This window comes from Aythya fuligula, chromosome 19 (assembly GCF_009819795.1).
Source record: "Aythya fuligula isolate bAytFul2 chromosome 19, bAytFul2.pri, whole genome shotgun sequence".
Lineage (NCBI taxonomy): Eukaryota > Metazoa > Chordata > Aves > Anseriformes > Anatidae > Aythya > Aythya fuligula.
The window spans coordinates 9,512,541-9,537,962 of NC_045577.1; the positions used below are offsets into that span (position 1 = coordinate 9,512,541).

The following is a 25,422-nucleotide window of genomic DNA, read 5'->3' on the forward strand; positions in this document are numbered from 1 at the left end:
TAAAATATCAGAATCTGCAAAACAGTCGTGTACTTTTTTTTTTGATAGTTTCTGCTTAAATTCAATCTTGGCACAACGTCAGCCCACTAACTTTAGTTACTGACTTTCAGATGTTACGGTCCATTTGCAGAGAGCATCTGGTATTTAGCTCTGCAGGGACACAACAGCCAGGGAGTGCTGGCGATTGACCCTTCTGAGCAAAATTAAATTGGCAGAGAGGTGCACGTCCGATTGATGCTCAGGGGTTGTACTACCCACAGGAGGCAGATGACAGAGCACCTGCCTGGTGTGCTCATCTGTGTGAAGGAGAAAACTAAAATGGGCTGGTTAATGAAATTAGTGGTCAGCCCAAATCACACTCCTGCACATGCTGCATACGCTGAGACAGAGTTGGACTGGGATTCAGATGATCTTCCTGAGCATCTCTCTGTTTGGGATCCGTGGGATCAGGTCCATCCAGGTGCCCCTGCATGTAGAGGAAGTGATTCAAAAATGCAAGAGCCCCTGGCCAACAAGCTGCAGAGAAATCTGGAGTCAGGAATTAACACTGGTGGTTTTGTCCACTTATATGTGTTTTGAAGCAAACTCCCTAGCTGGAGGGCTCCATGTGTGCCCTGGGCTGGACAGGACCTCAGGAAGCCCTAAAGTCCATCTGAGGTCCAGCTAACAACCAAAGGTTGGAGGATCTGCCAGCCTCCTCCTCTACCACATTCCAACTGTGCCTTCTGTGCCTCTACAGCAGCTCCCACGTGGGTCTTGGATTTTGGGGGCAGAGGACATGTTTTCTGGGGGGCCCTTTGGGATGGGATAGCTGTTGTCCTGAGGGTCAGCAGTTGCAAGAAAACCATGTAAAGAGCCCACTGCCCACCTGCTCTTTTTACATTTAACATTGGCCAAAACCAATCAAATCCTGAATACGTTGTCTGCTCAAAATGAACTCTCTGGAAAGAGGTGCTCGAAACTCTTGGCAGATTTACACCCAAATCAGCGTTTCTGTGAATATCTTCTTCTTCACAGAAGATGTTTGAGTTATTCTACTGTTTTTCCCTTCAGGATATGGGTCATCCCACCAAACTGTTTTGAGAAAACAACAACCCACCTTGTTCAAAGCCTATCACCACTGCTTGGATCAATCCATAACTCCTGGTGCCCAAACAGGCATCAGAAAAAAAAAAAAAAATATATCCACAACTCCTCTGAGTCTCACAGCACTAAAAACAATGTTGGTTTGAAATGGAGATCATCCTTCTGCCCCCTAAAAGGGGGTTTTGCATCCAGCACTGCAGTCACCCGATATTTAGAGGAGCAGAACAGTTATTCACTACTAGAATCAAAATAAAATCCAGAATAATTCAAAACCTGCATACAAAGTCAAACTGCTCATGGTGTGAAACCACACAGAATCAGCCTCAACTACAGAATTTAAAAGCATTGGCAGCACCAGCCATGTTGAGACACCAGGCCTGGCATTAGCTCTTGTCCTCTTGGCCCAAGAGCCCAGCCAAACCTGTAACAAGCTTGGGGTGTTAAAGTTAAAGGATCCCTTTGGAGGTTGTTGTGGAAGCATACCAACAGACAATTAGCCCTTTGGGTTTCGATGCTTTAGGATTCAAATTTTCTAGCTTTTCTTTCCAATTACGAGAGCTAAAATGTCCCAAAGAGAGAGGAAGTGAGTTATGATTCTCTCAAGCACATAATTCCAGGAACTGGGCTTTCAGAGGAAAGCATCCAAATGCACAAAATCAACTCATATAACAGAAGATGACCATTGGTAAAATCCTCAAAGCTTGCAGCATTTAAATTTTGCTAGGATATTGCTAGCCACATACAAGCATGTACTAAGTACAGTTGTTGCATGTGGTAATAATGTTAATTCAACCAAATTAAAATAGCAGCCAAATTCTTCTCTTTGTTTCTCCCCCTACCCTTTCTAAAGGCGCACAGAGATGGAGAGATTGAAAAAGCAAAAATGTTGATGGTTTATGCCTTGATCTGAAGGCTTATGGCACCAATAAATCAATACATAAATATGCTAACAGGATTTCTTGATAAAAAATTCATTCTATCCTCTGATAGTGTGGACTCACTTGGTTGCTTTATTCATGAGTGTGCCTGCCTGCCCAGTGCTGTGAAAGCCTCATTCACTGTCAGAAATTACAGACAGGCCAAGGGACTCTACCCACTTACTTTTACTAATCTCTCTCTCTCTTTTTTTTTTTTTTTTAATAAAATAAATAAATCTTTGGACTTTAATGATGAATGTAAACTAGGTCTAAGCAGCTCCCATTGGAAACAGGCAATCTGTGTTTGTACTAAGGAAGGTCAGACCTGTGGTGGAGTACCCAGGACAAAGCTCTACCCTAGCAGTCATGCAACCAACTACCCTGTGAACCACCCTAGGCTGTCACAGCACAGAACTTGTCAGGAACATGCATTTTACGTGTGTGAGCATCTTCTTCATGGTCACACAGCAAGCTAGCAGCACAACGATGAACAGAGCCCAGGATGTCTGAAGCTGTAACCAGAGTCACCCAAATGCAGCTCACAGGCTACTTGCCACCTCCAAATCCTGCAGCTCCCATTTGGCTGTGGGTCCGTAGCTGCGACAGCAGACCAGACCCATCGCCAATGATCCATGGTCAGCCCAGAACTATCATGGGGAATCTGCACCAAGCCAGACCCATTTATCTCAAAGCCCTCAAAAGCAATGTCTAGCAAATAACAAACTTTCCCCACCTGCACTCAATATTCTCTGTAAGTTTAAATGCAAATTATTGGTAAAAATCAAGTAATTCAAATAGTTTCACCTACACGTGACTCAAACAGAAATGCTAATGGGCAGTAAATTCTTCCAGCAAAACTTCAGAGCAATCTACTATTAAAACTAGCACCGCAGAAGCCTCACATCATTGTCTTCAAGTCTTTTCTCTGAGCACACAGCCAAGTCCTGCTTTCTGGGAAGGAGGAGGCCTTGTGTCACCAGGTGCCCACAGAAGGAGAGCACCGAGGCTGCTGGAGTTCGGCTGGGGAGAGTTTGAGGAGTGGCTGCTCCTTGGAAAACAGGCACTGCTTTTGAGTTGGGGATTCTTGGAAAGCAAGAGTGCTTTGTATGTCACTCATTGCTTGAAAAGACTCATGCATAAGTAAAGTTACTCTCAGAATAAATCCAGGGTTCCCTTGAAGCTTTTTCTTCTGCTGAGAAACCAACCATCAAGGCTTCAGGTACTTTCTATCTTTCATCAAATAGCCAAATTTGATCCAAAAAGCACTCTCAAAGTCACAAGGAGGGCAGAATGCACACAATTATGCATGCACAGACATGACATGCATGTTTAGAGTCTAGTTGCTCAAGGATATGTGCAATATTTACATAAAGATAAAGATCCATTCAGACCACAATACGAATTTTTGTTGGTGTGGTGAGTTGATGCAGAATAAGCTTTCCCTCCCACTCAGCAGCCCCTGTGGCCTGTACCCCTAAGTCAGCAGGACAGAGCTGGTCACACGGACTGATTCCCAGAACACTTAACAAAGAAACCAATACTCAATCATTTTCTGACAATAACCATGGGAAATTGTGGATCAATGCCCCAAAATCACTGCACATAATGACAGTCCTCAGAATAGTGTACAGGCTTGCTTGTCGTCGTCAATGTAGATCTAGAATCTTCCTGGAAGAATAAAGTCTATATACCTCAAGCACTGATTTTCCCTCCAAACATCTCAGGCAAAACCTTCCCAAGAAATTTTCAATACCAGAAAACTGTTTAAATGAATTAAATTCTTGATTCTATTGCATAAAATATGAACAATAGACTATTGTACATGTACATTCCTCAGCAGAGAATTGGGTTTGTGCAGAGCATGGATCTATTTGGGTCAGGCCACCTTCTCATTTTGTCTTCTAATGAGAATACCTTTAGCTGTACAGCTTCTCCTCTAGTCCATTATAAGCAAAAAATGTACTTGATCTCTCTACAGCCCACAGAAAGAGCTAGAGCTGAGAGTTTGGCCACACAAACTTCAAAACACAGCAAAATCTTCAAGTCCAAGAGTTCTTTGTTAATACAAACCCTACTGCTCAGGGCAGGAATCCAAACCTGTTTTATCACCACCTTTTTCCTGTTTCAGACAAAAAAAAAAAAAAAAGTGATAGCTGGTGAAGATCCTTTCTTCTCCACCTAAAGATGTTTTACAAGGTTTTATGTAGACTGTAAAAAGGGAAGGATTGTCTGCTAAAGGAAGAATATATATATTTTCTTAACCATGAGACTTGACAGATTGTTCCATATTTGAATGAAAACTGTGAGATTCCAAATCTTAAGTGTGAAATTATTTACTATGGTATAAATTCATTAAATATGCAGAAAATTATGAAACCAGCCCAAAGCTGTTCTCCATATTCCAACAGTGTTCACTGGGAGGGGCACTCATGGGCCAACCAGACAAAGATTTTGCCACAGACCATGCTCATAAACAAATCAACCCTAAAACGAACACATGCCCAGCGTTTTGGTCGTGTTGATCAGCAGACAACTTATTAAAAGCCAGATGAGTTCAAATGCTTACACCTGTCCTGCTGGGAAGCATCTTGTCAAGAAAGCTGGAAATATCCTTTTATTTTTTTTGGTCTTGGCTTCCTCCCATGCCGTATAGAGCAGCTGTGCAAGCCTAGTCTCTGCCAGAAGGTCTCGCCACACTTTAGGCTGTCCCAATAATTACTCCTTGGTCCTGTGAGGAGCTGACCGACCTCTGGCCAGTGAGCTCAATGCCTGGCTACGGCACCACAAGCCCTGCATGGCATAATTGCTCCAAATTTACCTGCTTCTCTGTTGGGAAACAAATAAGCATATGTTTTTAATCCAGCTAAATGATAACCGGTTCAATCCTGCTAAATGGCAGCATAACAGCCAATTCAATGGGCTATACCCATGCAGACACTCTCACTTGCCCATGACTATTCAGTCTGGTGTACTGGGTCTGGCTGGGATGTTAACTTTCCCTGCAGCAGCAGGGAAAGCAAATTATCCTTATCTCAAGCTGTGAGTTGTTCTTTACTTTACTTCTTCCCCTCCTCATCTGAGGAGGGGGAGTGAGAGAGCGGTTGTGGTGTTTAGCTGCCTAGCACGGTAAAACCACCACATCTGGACACCAGGTAAGGTGGATGTAGAGTTTCTCTTGTTTCATGAACATGTTGCTTTCCACACTTACTGGGCAATTTCCTCCTGAAAGAGAGCTGCAGAGTGTTTGCTGGACTTTGGCACAATGTTGTTGGAAAAAGCATCTGGATGAAAATCCCACTTCAAAGTCCCTATAGCCCTGGGAATGTTATCTGTTGGAGGAAAAAGGAGGAGGGAGGCTGGCATCTCTCAATTGAAGGAAGGCAAAGGAGAACGATGACACCTTCTGCCAAAGAGCAGCTTCGGCTTGCACCTGGTTGCAGCACCCTTGTGAAACATGCCAATAGGTTGCCCAGAGCAACAGGCTGTTCCCTGCCTCTCTACCACTGACACAACGCAGGAAAAAGCCCCAAACTCACCATTTGTGCAGTTTTCTCTGCCTAGCACCTCCAGCCTCTCTTGCACCCACACACTGAGTATCCTGCTCATCCCACTGCCAAGCTGCCTGGAGACAACACCATGACCCCAGGACACCAACGTTGGACCCATTACTGCAGCCTGGCTTGGGGCTGCTTCTGTTCATCTCCTGTGCCCCAGAGCATGTTGTCTGCAGGTCAAAGAACAAAGACACATTCTCCTGAAGCCCGTGCACATCCAGCCTCTTCTGCAGTAGCACCTAGCTGCAGATAATTTTGAGTTGCCGTAGGGTCTACAGGAGCAAAAAAGTCCCCACTTTTTTTTTTTTTTTTTCCTCCTTTTTCTTCTTTTAAAGAAGTGTTCTGTTATTCTCTTCTACTTCAACCACAGATGTATCAGCCATGGCATAAACAGGCTGGCATGCTTCTGAAAGCACCCAGCTGCCTTTATTTCCCTTTGTTGGAAACCAATTGTTGGGCATGTAAGAGAGCTGCTTGTACCCTCGCTGCTGTAATGTTGTCAAGCTGCAAGTGAATTTCTTCAGCTGGAGTTTTCACTTCTTGGCAAGCACAGATGATTAAGCTGTTGTTTGGAGAGATTTTCATTTCTTTTCAGAGAGCAATTGCTCTGTTGAAAGGGCTCTTTAAGTTTGTATGATGTATGTCACTCTCCTGCTCTGTATGTTAAACGTCTCCCATTAAAGCCTGGGGGTGGCTGCCCCACAGTCATTTAGAACATATCTTCATTGAGACGTTAAAGAAAATGCTGAAAATTCAGTGAGGCACTTAAACCTTTTCTCTACTTTACACATTTGTTCAAGTGGTTTTCTGAGCAGGGTAATCTGCTGAATCAGGGCTGAAATGTCCAATCCTTTTAGCCTTAGAGAGAACTTCCATGTGGCATGGGGTCAGACAGTCTGTTTTTCCAGACAGATGGAGACCTGGGCACGGTCAGAGAAATACATCAAACCTGTCTTGGCATCTAGACATTTCAAAGCCATTCTAGCCTTAGACAATCTCCCCGTTTTCTATTATAATAACTTTGAATTTAAACAAAACTTTTTGGATGAGGAAGCATGCAAAGCACGCCATACAGTAATACTACATCTCTGAAAGATCTGGGTCTTCAGCCCTTTGGCAAACAGGCCCTACAGCCCTCCAAAATCTAGTGGGAGGGGGAGGAAAGCATGAATAAATGGATATCAGCCAAGGCAGAACTGAGAGCAGAAGTCTGTTGTACAGACAGGTCATCATCCCCTAAGGACCCACCAGGCGTGCAGATTCCTCCATCTACCACAAAGGTTCATCTCAGGAGCCAGCAGAGAAATTCAACTGAGCAGGTAAAGGTTGTGCTGCTCATTCTGTGCTCTCTGCAGGATTTTCAGCTGAGCTACAAGCCTGCTGATGAACACACCAATTTATTATACTGCTATATATTATACGCATCCAACTAGGTCTCTTTAGTAACAAACATGCTACCCCAAAACATGGTGTTGGATCTTGCTCTGGGGGAAATGCAAGGGAGAAACCCAATCCACCTTCTGCTCATGAGCAAGATGCTTGGGATGGTTTGGACATGGAGTTCATGGAGGGTTTTAAGACATGAAGAAGTTTAGTTATTTTCACATTGCTGTTAGGTTTCTGCTTGGCAGCAGGACACAAACAGTAGGCGGTTCTGTTTATAAAAGAATTTTTGAAATCTGGGAAAGATGCTGAGGACTATGTGACTGTCGCAATCAAATGATGATAACAATCTAAATGAATGAACATTGACCTAAAAGATTCATTTTCCTACACAATAACAATCCTCCCCACTACTCAAATCAAACATACGTGTATATTGCAACTACACAATGAGGATGGAACAGGCTTAAGTCGAGCAGGAAGCATGGGTGAAACCCAGACCTCTATAACCAGTGGGAAGAAGGTCTTACACACCGACCCACCCAAGACCCCAGAAGAGGTATAAATGGGGCACGGACAATGCCCTGACCACCTGCCCCTTCCATCAGGATGAGTTTCACACATGGCAAAACTGCAGCCAGAACTTCCAGCATGGTTTTGTGCTTGAATTAAAGGCTTAGCTGCTCTGCTCTGTACCTTTCTTACATGGGCTTGGTCATTCCTAGGTAGGTTCCCACCTCTAGCAGACTTCCAGCACCAGCACCAATCTGCAGCCCCCACTGAGCAGTAGGGAACAAGAAAGGCTTTCTCCCTTCTTCTCTCCCAGCTATTTCACTATTGCACCAATCCTGCGCTCAGAGCTGCTGCCAGACTCTTGGCTCGCTGCTCCTCATCCTGCCATTGCTGCCAAATATTCCTGCCAGTGATCGGTTATACCAAAGCACCAGAAATCAACACTTCCCCCACAGCAGCAGTGAGAGGCTGGGAGTTATCCATCACCCTTGTGAGCACATAGAAAATGGCTGACTCTTATTAGCAGATTACAGTCATCCTAACTGAATAGTAAATACAATTTAACACTAACAACATTAGGGGATTTTCCCTTCTCTGTGAGGCTGCAGGGAGGAAAAGAGCATGAGCACATCCACACAGCACCTAAGCTTGGCACAGGAGCTCAGCTCCCACATCCATTCAGTGCCTGACTCCAGCACATGTTACATGTGCACTGCCAGCTCTCCCACCACTGCTTGGACCTGGGCATCTCCCTCGGCCCTCAGCACATTTCCCAGAGCAACTTCACAGGGATGGTAGAAGTTTAGCACTGGAAAACACCAAGTCCCAGAGGCGATCTGTCCCCAAGACAGTGCTATAGGGAGTTTTATGCCATATCCATACGTACTCCCTGCACTCACATTCCAGCTTTTAGGCAAATGCTGCATTCACAGACAGCATTTCAGTTCATGCAACCCATTTCAGAAAGCCAAAGTAAAGGCAGAGCATCCTTTTTTAATGCTGCACTGTGGTCGTGTTGCTGTGGTGCGGGTGCTAAAGCCAAGCTCTTTGGCTTTGGGGGCACTGCTTTTTCTAGCCCCAGGTCCTGGCACCCCAGATTTAGGCAGAGCAGATCTTGCCCCTCAGACACAACACTGAGTGCAGAATGAAAAAGAAACCTCATCAGAAAGGTGCTGTATGATTCAACATGGCAAAACAAAACCTTCCTTTATCCTTAATCTTCCTGCTGAAAACATAAAGAAAGCGTTTTAACCAATATTTTTTCCTTTTCCTGGCTGGCCATGCTTTTGCTGGCTAAACAGTTTTATCCCTTGAAACGTTAATTCAGAACAAGAAGAGCTGATGCACACACACAAAGCATGAGCACAGGAGGCTGAACCATCACAAACCCCCTCAGCCAGAGCAGGCTGCCAGCCCCAGGACGCACAAACAGCACCGTAAACAAAGCCTCATTTATCCTCATCCAGCTCAGTATCTAGCTATTACAGATTTGTGCTTTGTAGACTGGCTGCAGGTCACTGCTAACAGCCAGCAGCACATTAGGTGATTTAGGAGAGAGGAGCAGTTTCAAAGCCACCTCCACTGAGTCCCACAGGGTTTGCTGTTGCACTTGCTGCTACACCAAAGCAGGCACGACAGTCACGCATTAGCAAAGGCAAGTGCATAACCTCACAGGAAACCACAATCGTGAGCGAATGGCCAGCAAAAAGCCACTTGTAAGCCTTAACTGACAGGTTTAAGGGGTGCCTGAAAGTGCAGGGGCTCTCCAGGCCAGGAAGAATTTCACAAGCAGGCAACAAGCCAAGAGGAACCTTAGCACCAAGTCTCCAAGGTGAGGGGATGCTGCTTTATGATATTTGGGTAAAATAGATACCCTTCAACCTCTACATTTCCAACACATCCACCACCTATGGTTGGGCTGGAGGTAGAACAATAATTACATCCTGACCTTCCCTTTCTGTATCTTTATAGGAATCAGGAAATTGAAAGACACAAAAGAGAATGAAAAATACCAAGTGAATCATGAGCTATTCTAAATTCAGTGAGGGTATAGTTCTAGTTGGGATCCAATTTAGGGTAAACTTACATTTTATTTGAACTGCTCATTCCTACTTACAAGCATATTAGGTTAGGCCCAGTCCACAGTCTTGAAATACCCACTGGACACTAATATTTGACAGTAGGAAATAGAAGAAACAGGAAAATCTCTTGCCATTAAGATCAAAAGAGAGTGAGTGTACTCTTTGACATTTTTCCTTTCCTGCAAGGAGTCCCTATTTTGCAAAGCAAATTCCACCATGTATCTTTGAGCTCCTGCAGAGGAAAGATAAAAGGTGAAAACCCAGCTCTTTGAAAGTCAACATCAAGACTTCTACCAGCTTGAGGTCTGACCCATGATTTTCTGTAGGAGAGTTGGGACCACAAAGCTCCAAACCACGCTCCTCAGCTCCTTGGAAACTCAACCCACACCTTCACTGCGAAGGCACGACTGCACCCACAGAGGGGTACGTATGGGTAGCGTGAGCAGGGCTGGCTGTGTAACGACCACAGAGCAGAGCTCAAAAACGTTCCTAAACCCCTGAGTATATAACAGAAAGCATTGAGCCCCAGCTAACCACAGCTACGGTGTTATGTCTGGTGTAGCTATCCCATTTAAGGTTACCAATGTCTCTCTCACATCCAGTTACAGGCTCAGTAGAGTAATTGATGCTGTTACATAGGGTAGTAAAGCAACGTTTTATGTGGGGGAGTTTGTAGGCAGGCACAAGACTTCCTAGGTTTTCTCACTTTGTTAAACAAGGTGAGGTTCCCACAGTAACCGGGATCAAAGGGAAGAGAGCGTCTTATGATGGACGCAAGGTCCTTGCATGGCAAAAGCTGAGAATCATTGCTATAGAGAGAAAACCAGGAATTACACTATTATCTCTTTAAAAATTGTATACCTCCTAACAGAGCCTATATCAGCAGTATGCAAGAGAAGAATCATGACCATTCACAAATGCTAAGCACAATCAAAATGATCCAAAATACCATTATTTAATTAGAGAACTATGTGTGGAGGAAGGTTGGGACAGATTTGCCTCAAGCAGAATCTTCTTGAGAGCTTTATCTGCCCTGGTTTTAAAGGGCTCGCATGCCAGGGGCACCACATTTTCTCTTGCTGACCATGTACATTATTTTATCCCACCTCCATACGTGTCCCCAGTACTTAGCTTTGGTTTTCTTTACCTTATCCCTGCACCTTGGTTTGCCAGCAACTTGGAAGCCATCACTGGAGGTGTTCTCCTTCCTCAGCAGTGCCAACATCGACAGCTATGCTTACAGCATGAGAACAAGTGCAGCGTGGTAATAGTTAGCATATTAAAGAACTTTATGAGCACTAATTAAAACATTTACATAACAGTCCCAAGAGACAGTCCGCTCACCAATTACTACTTATCACAATAACGGTGCTCTGAGGCACAAGTGAAGCAGACACTACAACCCCTGCTGTTTTACATCACTCCCAGCCCTAGTGTGATGCTCTAGGTGAGCTTTACTTACCATGGGAAGGGCCTATCCCGAGCAGCAGAGGTATGCAGAGCCCCATATCAGCACCACCAAAGTGGGATGCATCAGCCAGGTGCAGGAGCTGGGCTGCTCCATGTTGCTGAGAGGCACACCTGTCTCTAGACTGCTGTGGGACTAAACTAGTCCCAGTTGCACCAAAAAAAGTAAAAATAAAAGGGGTTGCTACTCCAGAGCACCTCGTACTTGAACAGCATTGCTGCCCACAGGGACTGGTGCTCTAGGCAGACTTTCCCTAATTTCCCAATCCAGAAGATGCTCTGCCTGAGCAGATCCTCTTCAGGGATCTCTGATCTGCCTGCACTGGACTACACCACAAAAAAAAAAAAAAAAAAAAAAAAAAAAAAAAAAAAAAAAAACACCACTGTTTTCAACACCAGACTGTGACATTTAGTCTTCTCACTGTGGAGAAAAATAATAATAATTTATTCTGTTTTAATGTATTTCCAGATCATTCTGAAAGCCTAGAATGCACTTCATTTGCAAGAGAAAAGGTGCTTCCTTGTCTCCTGTCCTCAGGACACAGCAGCTTCCCTAAATCACCTGTTGCTCCTTGGACCTTTTTGAGTAGAAACAGGCCACAGCTGACAAGTCTGCAGCTCACAGAAGTGCTTATTTGGAGATATTGCTCTGATGCTATTGCACTGCTGATTCAGGAGCGAGTTTTCCCCAGCTTATTCTCAAAGCATTTCACCTGATTGATGATTCAGTCTTTTTGCTTCGAGCATAAATCACCTTCCAGATAAAGGCTTGCTAGAAAGCTTTCATTAGCCCCAATTAAACTGAAACTCCATGAAAGTCTAAACAGTGGATCAGCAAGGAAAAATTGGGCTGAGATTTGTGAACTAGTATTCTCCCTGACCTCCTAATTCCTCGATTTATCACAGGAGAAGGAGCGAATATTCACGAGGTAGATTACTTACTGCAAAGCCTTGCCTTTGATGGTATTTTTCTCTAAATCTGCATGAAGGCTGTATCTGTACCACCTGTGAAGTCATCTCAATCCTTTGGAAATGACTAAATAGTCCTCGCAAAGAACCTCCCACTGGAACCTTTGGAAAAACCTGAGCCAAACCATCCAACTCAAGCCCAAGCTCCCTCTTTTGTGAGCATCAGTTTACACAGAACTCCTCAGCTTGCCTGTTGCCACCACAGAGCCAGCATCTAGCAGGCTTATTTTTCTGTCTCAGAGCTGCTTTCAGGACAGAGCCAGCTCTGTCCCTTGGTTAAGTTACTGCAGTACTGGTGAAGCATGTCTCACCCTGCGACCGACCCCAGCCATCATGACTGCAAAGAAAAAAAAACCTAGCTGCTCTTAGCACCCCACATAAAAGGTCACAGCAGGAAAAGAGGAGCAACAGCAAAGCCCCATTGATGCAGGGCCATCAATCTATCACTGTTTTGCAGAAGGAAATGAATGGCCCATTAAGGAAGCAGTCTGTAACCTCAACTTCCCCATAATGGGTCTCAGTCCTAGACTGCTTGGCATCGAAGGGATTTCAGCTCTAAGAATGGACCCCGTGCAGGGCCATCTGCTTTAACAGCAGGAAGGGAAAGGGCTTGCAAAAATAAGGCCACAAACCTACCCCAGCCAAGCAAGCCCAGCCTGTGGCAGTGGTCATACAATGGCTGGGTTAAGGCTGAGCCTGAGGAGGATGTAGTCAGGTGTCTAGTTAGCAGGACAAGAAACACCAGCTTTTCTCCTTATTAATGCATAGTCACAGTTTACATAGACTGCATCTTGCAGTCCCACTGCCTTTTGCAAATCTTAAGCAACACATTGAAAGTAGGTTCATAGCTCAGTTCTGACACCTGGGGAATGCAGGTTTCCTTAAGGAGACCAGAGGCTGAGGCTAGCAGGAAAATTCACTTAATCTCTGCAAAATTTTTCTGAATGCAAATGGCAACATCTTATGATAATCCAGTATGGGTCCCGTAGGAAGCCAGCTAATTCCAACAGCATTACTGACAAGCACATGCAGGGCTGAGCAGTGCTGGAAGGACTGGACTTTGCACTGCTGCCACCTCTGCATCCACAGACACTCGCCATACCAGGCTTGCAGTCATTGCTGCAGCAAGCTTTGGGCTTTTGTTTCATTTTTACATTTGACAAACCTAGAGTGGGCACAGAATAAACCAAGATAAAAGCCAAGCAGCCAGAAAACAGCAGATGACTGAAGCCGTGAAAAAGTTAAGGACTGTACAAAGTGGATCTTCTCTCCACCCACACCTTTTCTTGGCTGCTAACCTGCAAAAGCACAGCCAGCTCTTCAGCAAGCAGAGCAGCACAGGACAGGGTGACAGCGTGGAGGGGAGGGCCAAAGAAGGGGGCAGAGCTGGCTGCTGGTGTCGGCTGTGTGCAGCCTGCCAAGTGGCCCAGTAACACTACACACACTGCTCATCCTCCACCCTGCAAGACCACCCAGAGATCCTCATATCTATCAGAGATGTGAACCCACCAACCATTACAACCTAACCCGGGGTCTGAGGCAAGAGCTGTACAATGCCTGGCATTGTACAGCAAATATGTACTGCATCTCATCCAGGCATCTGTTTCCAATTAGATTAATGGACATCTAAAATGATACTATAATAATTTTCAAAGCAACCCCCAAAATCAATATCCCAATACTAAGCTCTCTCTCTCTCGCCTTTTTTTTTTTTTTTTTTTTTTTTTTTTTTGGCGTATGGTACAAAAGGCAGTTTGGAAGAAGATGATCTAATACACCACATATTGATTAATCAATTCCAGCCAGGATGCTAATGGGCTTTTCTTACAACAGTTGGCAGTAGAAGGAGGCAGTGGGATTGTTGAATGAGAGTAGGAGAAACCGGTTGTGTGATGAAGTTTCAGGGCAAGGGGAGGGCATGCAATGGGGAAATGAGCCCTTCTTGAGATCACTCTAAGGCAAAGACTTGGAAGAAATGAAGGAACTGAGCAACAAACGGTAAAGGTAATAAATCAGATATATTGGCTTCAAACACAGCAGAGTTGTACCTTGCAATTTACTGTGGTTGATATTAATAATACTCTCCTGTTGCTACAGAAACCCTCACAGGAAGGTCTGCAAACGAGCCCAGCATGGGTCCAGAGTCTATAATGTAGTAGACTGAATATTTTGTCGTCCTACCAGACACTGAAATGATCTATTAATGCCTACTCCAGTTATTTTTCCACATTAGCACTTTTGTCTAAGACAGGGTGGGGTAATTCAGATCTTCCACACATAGCTGTCTCACCGCCTGTCCCCATACAGTCAACAGAAAGCAGCAGCTGCTGTAGGCATACATTGCTAAATCATCATCATTGCTAAATTATCATCATTCCTAAAGTGAGTTGGAAAGTGCTCTCTCCTTCATGCCCCTGGACTCGACAAAGCCCTTTACTACCACAGAAAATGAGAGTACAAACCAGACAGACCATCCCCCAACCTGTTACACCCACTGTGGAAATACTGGAAATATGGGAAGATCCAAGCAAAGCATGAAGCTGCGGACAACAGATCTGCGACAGGCACATAAGTACCTGCTGACTCCCAAAGAGAGGCTGGGCACACTTCACAAGAAAATAGGATACAGTCACTGGAAACCAGCCGGAGGGATCTATTCCCAGCCTGTGTAAATCACCTCCTGGCCCACAAAGAAGGCAAGGATTAGGAGCTTGCCTCAGTACAGGACACCTCAAAAGCCTAAGTATAAATTACAGACACAAGCGACAGTATTACACTACCAGAAATACAAAGCCATTCAGTTGTTTGTGTGGGGTTGTTCCACTTTTTTAAGAAGGAGAGCAATAAAACTGACCAAGAGGTTTTGACCTTAAGTGGTTGCAACAGTCATGGTTCTGGCTGGCAGAGGTGGAGGCAGCAGAGGCCCTACTGACACAATTCAGCCTGGCGTATCTTCTCTTTAGCCAGGGTCATGCCAGGCATGAAGGTGATGGATAGGGCTTTGCAAAATTGTACTGATGTTGTCAAAATTAGTACCGAATCTCTATGCAAAAATCCAGCCCTCACCGTTCATTGCTGCAGATTACACAGCCTATCACAAAGGCTGGACCCAACTGAGAGAGGAAACCTTCAGCTGCTAATCAATAAGAAAAAAAAAAAAAAAAAAAAAAGCATAAACTGACTTCTTTGTCCTGCAAACCATTCTTAAACTAGTGCAAGCTGTACACCAGCACCCCCACAGTCGTACAGCCCAGCCCCATCAGCAGACTCACATTGTAGAGGATGTCGGTCCATCCCTCCATGGTGATGCACTGGAAGACGGTGAGCACAGCAAAGAGGATGTTGTCGAAGTTGGTGATGCCGTAGTTGGGCCCTTGCCAGTACTCCCTGCAGGTCGTCCCAACCTCACACTGCCTGGCAGGGGGCTCCTCTCCGCAAGGAAAATCTCCCACCTCGTCGCCTGCAGAGGAGAGCAGAGGGGAGAAAAAGTCACCGACCAAAGCCAGGCAAGGCAGCTGGTGCTGCCGTGTCCTCCTTGTGCCATCACATGAGACCGGGTTGTATTGCAGGCTTCCTTGTGCCACTCTGGGCATGTAAAAGCTGTTACACTCGTGAGCATTTACATGTAAATCCTGCCGTGCTATAAGGCGGCAGTTTAACGGCAGGGTGGAGCAGAGCTAACCCCAAAGTGCTCACGATTTGCAATTAATTCTTCAGCCATGTCATGTGTAGAATCTCAGAGCCATGACAACATGGGTTGGAAAAGACTTTCAAGATCAGCTTGTCCAACCTGACCTATCGAGTTCCATCTCTAAACCACGACTGTTAGTGCCACAAATGAGAAAAACACACACACACACACACGAAAAGCACAGTAAAGTAAAAACAAAGGCATGGGAATGGTGCAAACAAAGAGACACTGAGACACAGCTATGCTGCATAAAGGTGTATTAAAGTGCTAAATATTGGCACTATAACATTATAACACAAGGGCAGGTTCTGCACTCGTGCCTTACACAAGAGCTGCTTGCAGATGGCCCCAGAGCTGTCCAGACACTGGACCACAGCCGCACGGGGAGCCTCTGGCTGCATTACAAGGCAGTACCACCACAGCAGCCCCTGAGCTGGACCAACAGCTCCAGCCCCACTGTAAGCTTTGTGTTTCTGCCCAAAGGGCAATGCTGGCAGAGGAAGCATCCTGCTACCAGCTTGACTGCAGCAGGGGTCACTCCACAGACCCAGGGAAGCAAGGAAGAAAAAGTCTGTTGTGGTTAAGGACCTCCAGAGATGGCCAAAAGAGTGGCCCATGTCTTCCAGGGCCAGCTGTGACGCATTGCAGCCCTCCAGAGACATCGTGAGCACCAACAGAGAGCAGTTGGAAAACCCAGCACTTTATTTTTCTAAAGCAAATAAATATACTAAGCAATGTTCCTATTTACACAGAGATGCAATTCTGGAAATATTAAATGGTTTTAAAAGTGACATGTTATGGTAATGGAGCAACAAACTCCACAAAATCAAATTCACCAGGGGGGAAACAAAATCAGCGCTAACAATAATTAGGAGTAATCATTCCATAGAGCAAAGCCTGCAGGAGGAAAACAAGACCGTCACTGGCTGCAGGACGTGTGTGTGTGCGACATTTTCCTGTTGACTCAACACCTTAAAGCAGGGCATCTCTCCCCAGCTCCCATATGGGTCACCACAGGCTTTCGTAAGGGCTTGGTGAGACAGGGCTGCACAAAGAAAATATCAAATCTGGCTCTTGCAGACCGTTCGTGAGCGTGCCTTAACAAAGGATCCAGTTTTCTCTCTGTTTGGCCTTTTGTTACCAGGTAGTGCTCTGAAAATGCGACGCACATCCTTGTTCTTTTTGAGAGAGAGATGCTGACGGACCAGAACCGGTCCCTGCTCCCATGGCTGGGGAAGAAACAGGAAGAAATGGGAGTGTCAAGGAAAAAAAGGGGGGAAATAAACATGATGCTCTTCTTTCCTCTTTTCTCCTTCAGCTTCAGGGCACTTGGGCTGGGTGAGGAGCTGCAGAGGGCAGTTGCTTAAAACCCCTGTGTCAGCAGAGTAGGCTGCATGGAGGATGCAGGGAGAGGAAAGCAAGTCAGGCACTGGAAAAAGCACAGCCAATACTTTTTTTTTTTTTTTTTTTTTTTACCCATTTTTCATCAAAATTAAGAGGTGTTTTCACGAGCTCAGAACAGTCTGTCCGTCTGAGTGGCAGCAGCCCTGAACGACCCATTTGCTGTATTTTGGTCCCCAGCTTCCCTCTGGTGCAGACTATTACTGACCTACCCAGGGCTCCTGGGCTGTCAGGGCTGCAGCAACATTTAGTGCTGACACCTCCACTCAGTTCCCTGCACAGTGAGCTGAAGTCACGGCTGGTACCACTCATCTGGCTCCCAATTCCAGGGAAAATCTCCGGAATTTGCTCACTTTGGGGATTTAGAACAGAAACCAGCGTGAGCAAGTCCTCATTCGCTAGTCTGCTACCCTTTGACAGAGGCATCTCTTTAATGAGGTTCACATTTCCACACTGAAGTCAGCCTTTGGAGCCCGTGGTATCAGGCCTGGGCTCGTTAATGCACCTCTTCGGAGCCGACAAGCACTTAGGAGTGAACGGCTGGGCTGACGGCACCGCGGGATGCGCGGCTGCTCCGCTCACAGGGGACCGCAGCGCCAGGAAGCCTCGCTGCCCTGCCCTTCCAGAAACACCACCGCGTCGTTTCCTGCACAGCAGCTCGAATCGATCCCCATAATTCACCCAACAATGGACGCATTTCCCCTCAAGAAAAGCAGGGGCAGTGCCCGTAAGCGCAGGTGCCTTCTGCACCGCCAGCCTGCGCTGCTGCCGAGCCTCCAGGTACCATGATGCCACAATGCAAGGTGCACAGCAGCATCTTTTGGCTGTGCTCCCAACTCCTAGCTGGGCCCCCCCAGCAAGCAGCAGCCACTTACACCCAATTTGTACGTGTGGCAATTCTGTCCTCAGCCCCCAGCTTGGCATGGAGACCTCTCAGCCTTCACCAAGGTCAGAGAGCTGTTTGCAGAGAACAGGAACAGCACTGGGGTTTATCTTTCCATATCAAGTTAACCAGTTTCTGGAGGGGCAAATAAATAAATGAATTCTTCTTTTTCCCATTGGTGACAGCCACCATAGCAGAGAACGAGGCGCAGAGCCCAGCGCTCCGAGCCTGTAGCCACCACCTGCAAACCAGGGATGCAAGAACTCACCCATCTCATTCCGGGGCTGCAATTCAACAGATCTGACAACACCCCTTGAAAATGCAAACCTCTTCAGAAACGCTTTCTCCTTCCCCACCTCAGCAAGAATGTTGCTACATCCTACACACCGATGCTGTCGCCGTTGTTTTTCCTCTGTGACCGCTGCAGTAGCCTGAGACGTCGCAGTGAGCTGAGACCTTCTGCTTGGCACCAAACACACGCACAGCAACAAGATTTTCCTCTCCTACAAATCCAGCCTGAAAATTCACTTCTTCCAGGAAGCACCATGTTTTGCTTGCAAGCAATCTCTAAACACCTGACTGTCCTTTACAAGTTGTGTTCTGTTTTGCTAATGAACATAAGCAAGAAAACAATTTCTCCCTGCTTTTGCAAAGCTCTGTGTAAACTGAATATATTAAACTGTTTCCATGTTGTTGTTTGTTATAAAGCCTTGCGAAGGATGCCCAGAGATTTGGCTGGGATGTTCTTTTATTACCATTTGAATGCATATAAATAAATCAATATGAAGACCTATTAGTGATAATCACTGAAAATACAAGACTGTGCTTTAAAGACAGTCAATTATACCTTAAATTGCAATCTTTTGGAGACAGGAACAATATTTCCATCTGTGGATAGTCCAGATAATCAGCACATATTAGCACTACTCTAACAGGAATATTAAAAAATTACATGGGGAAAAAATGGCTTTTGTTTGTCTGTGTGCTTTTAAATTGAAACAAATTCGATGAGCCTGAGCACCTGCTGTGCTGCCAAGGCTGCATAGTGCCCCTCACCAGACCCTCTTCCTATTCACCTTCATGACCACTCCCTGCCCTGCCCTGTTTGAAGGACATTTTTATCCCTTCTCCATCAGAGGGCCCCTTGCCTTCCATTTATTCACCTTTTTTTTTTTTTCTTTTTCTTTTTCTCTCTTTTTTTTTTCCTTTCTTTGCTCCCAGTCTTTTCACCCTTTCTGATCTCACTGATGTTCTCATACCCCAGAAACCTTCCAAGGAAATTTCCCAGTCAGAAAACTGTTCAGAGAGCAAAACCCACTGAAAATGTGAACAGAGACCAACAAACTGAAACTAAAACCAACCCTTCAACAAGCTGGAACCACCGGAATTTGTTTCTGCATGTCTCTTATGAAAAACAAGTCTCCCATACCAGGGGGTCCTAAGCACCTTCTTCTTGCTCTTGTGTAGACTGACAGCAACCCACCAGCATCAAGACTGGGTGTAAAAGTGACAGAAGGATCTGTCCCAGTGCTCGTAGGGGGGAAAAAGTCTGTCAACTCTTAGAGTATGGGGGTAAAGACAGAGGGAATACAGCAAACATTGAGAAGGAAAAACAACGTAAGAGCAGGATGGAGAAAAGCATCTTATGGAGATGGAAAGCAACCCGATGAGGTGATGGGGCCTGGAAACATCAAGACAATCCACTGGGATGGCAGCAAAGCCCCAGTCTCACCTGTCTCGTTGGAGAAGCAGGTTTTGTGAAACTTCCCCATGTAGAACTCCAGCCCGATGATGGCAAACATCACGATGGCGAAGAAGAGGAGCAGCCCGATCTGAAGCAGGGGCACCATCGCCTTCATGATGGACTTGAGGACAACCTGCAAACCTGTGGGGCGGAGAGAAACAGGTAGTCAGCAAGGGATGGAAAACAAGGGTTGGAGCAGGAGGTAAGGGGTTGTCTAAGGGCAAGATTAGGACTGGCAATGTCATGTGGTGCTGTGTTTCCCAGGGTGCTGTAAAGACAACACTACACGCATCACACTCTGAGGATGTCAGACACACAGTCAGGAGTTACCTTTTTCTGACCCTCTTACTTCAGATCACAGACTCAAAGCCCTCCTAAGCTTCAGAGACACAAAAAGGACTTTTCCTGCAGCCAGAAGAGTCCGAGGACTCAGCTGGGAGCTGAACCAGGCCCTTAAGGCAGATCCTGTGACCGTGGGGGTGGCCTTAGGCCTGGTTCCAGCAGAGCAATGCAGAAGCAAAAGGAAAAGAGACCCAAACGCCGTCTTCCAGGGCTCTCCATCTACAGCTTTTTCACTGGCTCTGAAACTCATTTTCAATTAAAACCAGAAGAGATAAGGCTAGAGAGGCTGGGAGATGGAGGTGTCAGATAGCGTCACGCAGACGCACATAACAAAATAAATTCAGCGATAACTGGCAGCTGAGAGCCACCTTGGCGGCCCGCTCGGAGGTGCTGAGAAGGAAGGGTCATCGGTGCCTTGCCACTTTGTTCTATGCAGCTCTACCGAGGTCAATGTGGGGCACACAGAAAAAAAGTATTAATATCTGTTGGAGAGGAAAAAATACCTGGAGTGTAGAAGAAAAAAGAGTATAGGATGCTCGTAAATGAATGAACCTCAAGGCCGTACATTTTTAAAACGGGGTGGGAAAAGCACAGTGCACACAGCTTTTGCAGCATCACTAAAACATGAGAGCAAAGGATGCTGTATGGAAAAACACTGTGCTGGTCCAGGGCATGTCACCAGGCTGGAGAGCACGTATTCCCCCAGGACGGGAACACTCCTGCAGGACCACAGCCCCATGCAGGGACACTGGAGCCCAGTGCTTATGGAAACACTTATACAATTACTTTAGTCCCTCTTCCTCAATACTGAAATCAGTGAGCAGATACTTGTGTTGGCTGGAAACAGTTTGTGTCAAAATTCCCCAGCTTGAGGCCTTTTCCCCCCCATAACACTCATCAGCAGAAGCAATATCTTTCACTGAAAGAACTGTCGTATGTAGAGAAAGTAGAAAATATTTCAGGCACACAAAGCCCATTCTGAGCTACCCTATTATAAAAAAACATATTGGTACTTCCACAAACCTTACTTCCCTAACATCCTTAGATATGGGCAAGACAAACATAAGAAAGAGCCAGCAGCACCTCCTTATTAGAGACTCTATAAATAAATAACATTTTTCCAAAGCCTAGCCAAGGACCTGTGCTATGTGGGGATTCAGACTGAAGCCCTGCCTGCAAAAGGATGCTGATTTCAGGATTTTTTGGATGCTGTTAGTATCTGGCATAACCCCTTGCTGGATCTCTATGGCACTGGCATTTCAGCCCCGAGGTAGCAGAGCTGACATCCCAGCCCACAGCCTGAGAGGAGAGGGGCTGCCCGGGGGTTAATGAGGAGCATCCCACAGAGCTGAGGGGTTTGCTGCAGGGAAAACCTTCCTGTTCCATGCTCAGAAATGAAATATACTCCTGACAGCCATCCCCTCTAGCAGGCAGAGAGCTGGTGAGCAACGACAGGCAAAAACGCAATAAGCAATGGTGCCAGGGCTTGGGCAGTCTCAGGGCATAAGCAAGACAATATGCAGTTCCCCATCAGACCCTTCACTTTGGCATGTAAAAAAGATCAAGTTGCAAATGAGAAGGCAAAAGTAAGTCCTATCCATTCTATGCCTTAGTTTTTTCCCTGGTGCTACAGAAGCAACAAACACCCCAGCAGGGTGTGAGATGCTCAGCTGAAGTTGTTGGAAGATCCAAGCTCAGGGCTAGGGGCCTGAAAGCTGCAAAATTTTGGCCTCATGGCTTTGTATCTGAATTGAAACAATCCAACACCAATGGCACAGGCATCTCAGGACAACTCCCTGCCACCCACCTGCACTGCTGAAATCAGGCGCTATCCACAGCCTGGGGGAACAAAACCAGGAGCTAGGAAAAACAAGGAGCCACAGACCACGAAGAAGCAGAGGAACAACATATTGCTCAGAAAAGCTCTAGAGCCCCTTAGCTGTGACATTATCATGACACTCACTTGGGATTCCTGACACCAGCTTCAGGGGCCGCAGCACTCGGACAGCTCGCAGGGTCCGCAGGTCAAAGTCAGTCCCAGCGGTTGCCAGAATCCTAATGTCAAAAAAGAGAAAAGAAAGAGAGGGGAAAAATGGGATTAAATGCAAATTCCCATTTCCAAAGCGTGAATAGACATATTCAGGCTGCTTCAGATTTTATACCTGTCATTATATTGAAAATTGTATCTGCTGGAAACCAATAATTTGCAGAGCTGCTGAGCTTTAATCAGACTGTAGGAAAATCCACAGTATCGGCTTGTTTAAGAGGCTGCTTACACACAGTGAGCAGGCCTGGCTTTGACCCTTAGAGAACAGCACCCTGTACTTATAGGAAAGAATACACCATTTTAAGAATGAGACAGTGAAAAGAAAATAACCCCCTCAGTTACGCTAGAAATTACCTGCCAGAGCTTTTTGCCACAATAAATTCAGGGATTCCTTAGGTACCAATGCGTGGTGTTTCTTAATATCTGAAGTAGGGTCTGGTTATATACTTTATCTGAGCAAAAATTAATTTCACACAGAGCACCTTATTCATGGAGACCATCCAGAGAGCAGGGTGCATTTCCTATGGTATGCTGTTGTAACTCTGGTAAGAAGTACAGATCCCAAACCCAAGTGATTCTTAAAAACTAAAAATGAAATTTCTTCAAAAGATGAAAGAGCTTTGGCGTTTTGGGACACGGTAAAGGAAGAAATATTGTCACAGTATCCACAATCCACAAAGACATGAACTCCCTGAGTGAAGAGCTGCAAGACACACATTACCCACAGAGAGCATGGCAAAGCTTCATTCACTAATTAGTGTAGTTCTTCCTTCAACGTTTCAACAAAAAAAATCTTGATTTAAGACACAAGCCAACCATGCAGTTAGTCAAAACCCTCTCACCAACTCCTTCTTCACTGCCTAATTTAAAGTGCTGATGGGTGATTTCCACTAGTTTTTGCCAGGTTTGTCCCCAGGCTGCTGTATCAAGGCAGGGGGTGCTGAGCAGCCAGCCCACGGTGGGATGTGCAAGCACCCAGCCACCTGTCAGTGAACACACTTGGAGCCACCACTATTACAACCAAACCAACAAAAGCGTGCCCACATGGACCCAACCTTTACTGCGACCTGACACTTTGCCAAGCCTTCCCTAATTCCAGAGCTGCCATTAGGAGCAGTGGAGGACCTCTCCTGTGGAGCATGGGAGAGCTGGAAGGAGGTTGTCAGACACGGGCATCCCCCAGGGATACAGCACCATGGCACCGCAGCGCCAGGTCCCATGCAGTGATGCTCCAAGAGGCACAGAGCACCCACAGCATGCAGCACCCAAGACTGATCTCCACCTGCCCAGAAGCCAGTTTTTCCTCAGTTCCTTATAACATGCTGCTGAGCTCTTAGGGAAGTGGCCATCTACCATAAAGGTAACAGGAAAAAAAAATTTCAAACTCTGCAATTTTACTGCGTGGCAAGTACTAAGCAGGACGTCCGACAAACTGGAAGGATGTGGCTGTGCTCACAGAGCAGCTCCACGACTTAAAACCCTGTCCTTGACTTACTGACTGACTTAATGCTGCTGCCAAGCGTGGGCCAGGGAAGAGCAGGCTCAGCATTGCTGTGCGGAAGGGGCCAGACTCAAGCAGCAGGAGGTGCTGGAGATCAGGAAAAACCATGCTGAGATGTTGGATGGCAACAGAGGCAGCAGCAAGCCAGGACCCGAGGAGCAGAGTATCTATTCTATAGGACACCTGTCCCTACCTTTCCACGACCAGAAAATTCACGTTACGTCAGCTCTGTTGATGCCATTTGAGCAGAAGCAACACGAAACAAATTTAAATCAAGGCCTATCACATTCAGAGACTTCTAATTTTAACTTCTGCACCCATGCCAATGACTTCACTCCTCTTTTCCCTTCCCTCCATCCTCACATGGTAATTGCTCCCTTATAAACCCCAGCAGCCCGGGAGCAGCACACACTTCAAACCAACAGATAATCTTGAACATCCACCTGGGATGTTGCTGCGAAAGGCACCATCAGTCTCTAGCAAGCTAAGATGGATTTGTGCTGTCATCGGGCACGTTTGTGCTACAAGCTGAGAGGAGGGGTGCTCGATATGTTCATTGGTTTGTCTCAGAGCTCATCAAGGAGGAAACAGGAGTGAGGGGGGATGAAATAGTCCCATGGCACCAGTAAATGCTCAGCAGCTGAAGGTCTTTGTTCCAGTCCTGTCTTCCTTAATAGGCTTGATGTTAAAAACAGTCTGCTCAACCTGTAGCAAAGCCCCCTAGTCAAAAAACATAATTATTCATAAATTCTCACATCTTTAATGTTTTAATCGCCTAGCTAATTTATATAGGAAATCCTACAGCTCACCACTTTCCATGGGGAGTTGCCCCATGGAATTTCAGTCTAATCATATGAAAAAAAATCATGGGAACTGCCCATGCACACATGGCTAAGCTGTCACTGCCAGGTCTGCCCATGAATCAGCCACATTTGGAAAATTATAAAACCCCAGACAGATTTTACCTAGTGAGAAAAAAATACAGCTGCATCCTAAACAAAGCCACTTGCATTGAGAGAAATGGAAGAACAATGGGATGACGTGGTGGCTCTGGATCTAGACATCCGCATTTCAGACTTTTGGGTAAATGATGCAGGCGGTGGGTGCCCAGCCTTAAGCACCATGTTTCTCAGAAGGAGGGCTGGATGCTGCAGGCTGTGACCATTGCCAGCAGCCCAGGCAGGCCGTCCAAGCAGTGGCATGAGGAAAAGAGGGCCCTGCAGATTTTAGAAGTGTTATGGGTTAGTGTCCAGCCTAGGAGCCATGGGGTCTTACAGCTCCAAAGGACCAGCCGGCAGAAAGCTGGTGTCCAGAAAGTGCTTGGAGGACCAGGGAAGAGCAGAGGTGCATCTTCAGCAAAGCCTGCAAAAACAGTGCTAATTTACAGCAGCACTGCAGGCCATGCCTCTAAACTGTTCGCAGATGTGTGTGGAAAACAGCCTCAGTGCCCCAGTGAGGGAAGGCTGCAATCAGCTCTGTGACATTTGCCCAAGCGCCAGCTTTCTGCTTCATTTTTCCCCGCTCTTCCACAGTCCAGCTGAAAGCTCACAGAAGCCACTGTGAGTTGGGCCAGAATGAGTCGGAAATGGTCATTAAAAATATGGGAAACCGAGAGATGAAGGGAGCCAGCTGGCAAGCACGTCCTGACAATCCTGCCGAAGCTGTCCCGGCTGTGCAGCAAAGAGCTGAGAACAAAGCAGAGGTGCCGGACGAGCCAGGGCTGGGAGCAGGGATCAGCTGTGGAAAGCAGAAAATAGCACAGACAAGGTTTGAGGAGATAACTGCACAAAGATAAATGGATTGATGTGCAGCCCTTTTTGTTTCTTAACGGGTTGTACAGAAA

The 25,422-nt window shown here is 46.1% G+C and overlaps 1 protein-coding gene across 10 annotated transcripts in view; it reads right to left on the bottom strand.

Moving 5' to 3' along the window:
- LOC116496971 (voltage-dependent N-type calcium channel subunit alpha-1B-like) overlaps window positions 1–25,422 on the bottom strand; it is a 280,195-nt gene that overhangs the window by 156,570 nt on the left and 98,203 nt on the right. For all 10 annotated transcript variants that reach the window (XM_032200418.1, XM_032200421.1, XM_032200416.1 and 7 more), the window contains exons 4-6: window positions 21,995–22,086; window positions 19,678–19,830; window positions 15,243–15,430 (exon numbers count right to left, since the gene is read on the bottom strand). In XM_032200418.1, the coding sequence (XP_032056309.1) occupies window positions 15,243–15,430; window positions 19,678–19,830; window positions 21,995–22,086 (433 nt within the window). The remainder of the gene's footprint in view (window positions 1–15,242; window positions 15,431–19,677; window positions 19,831–21,994; window positions 22,087–25,422) is intronic.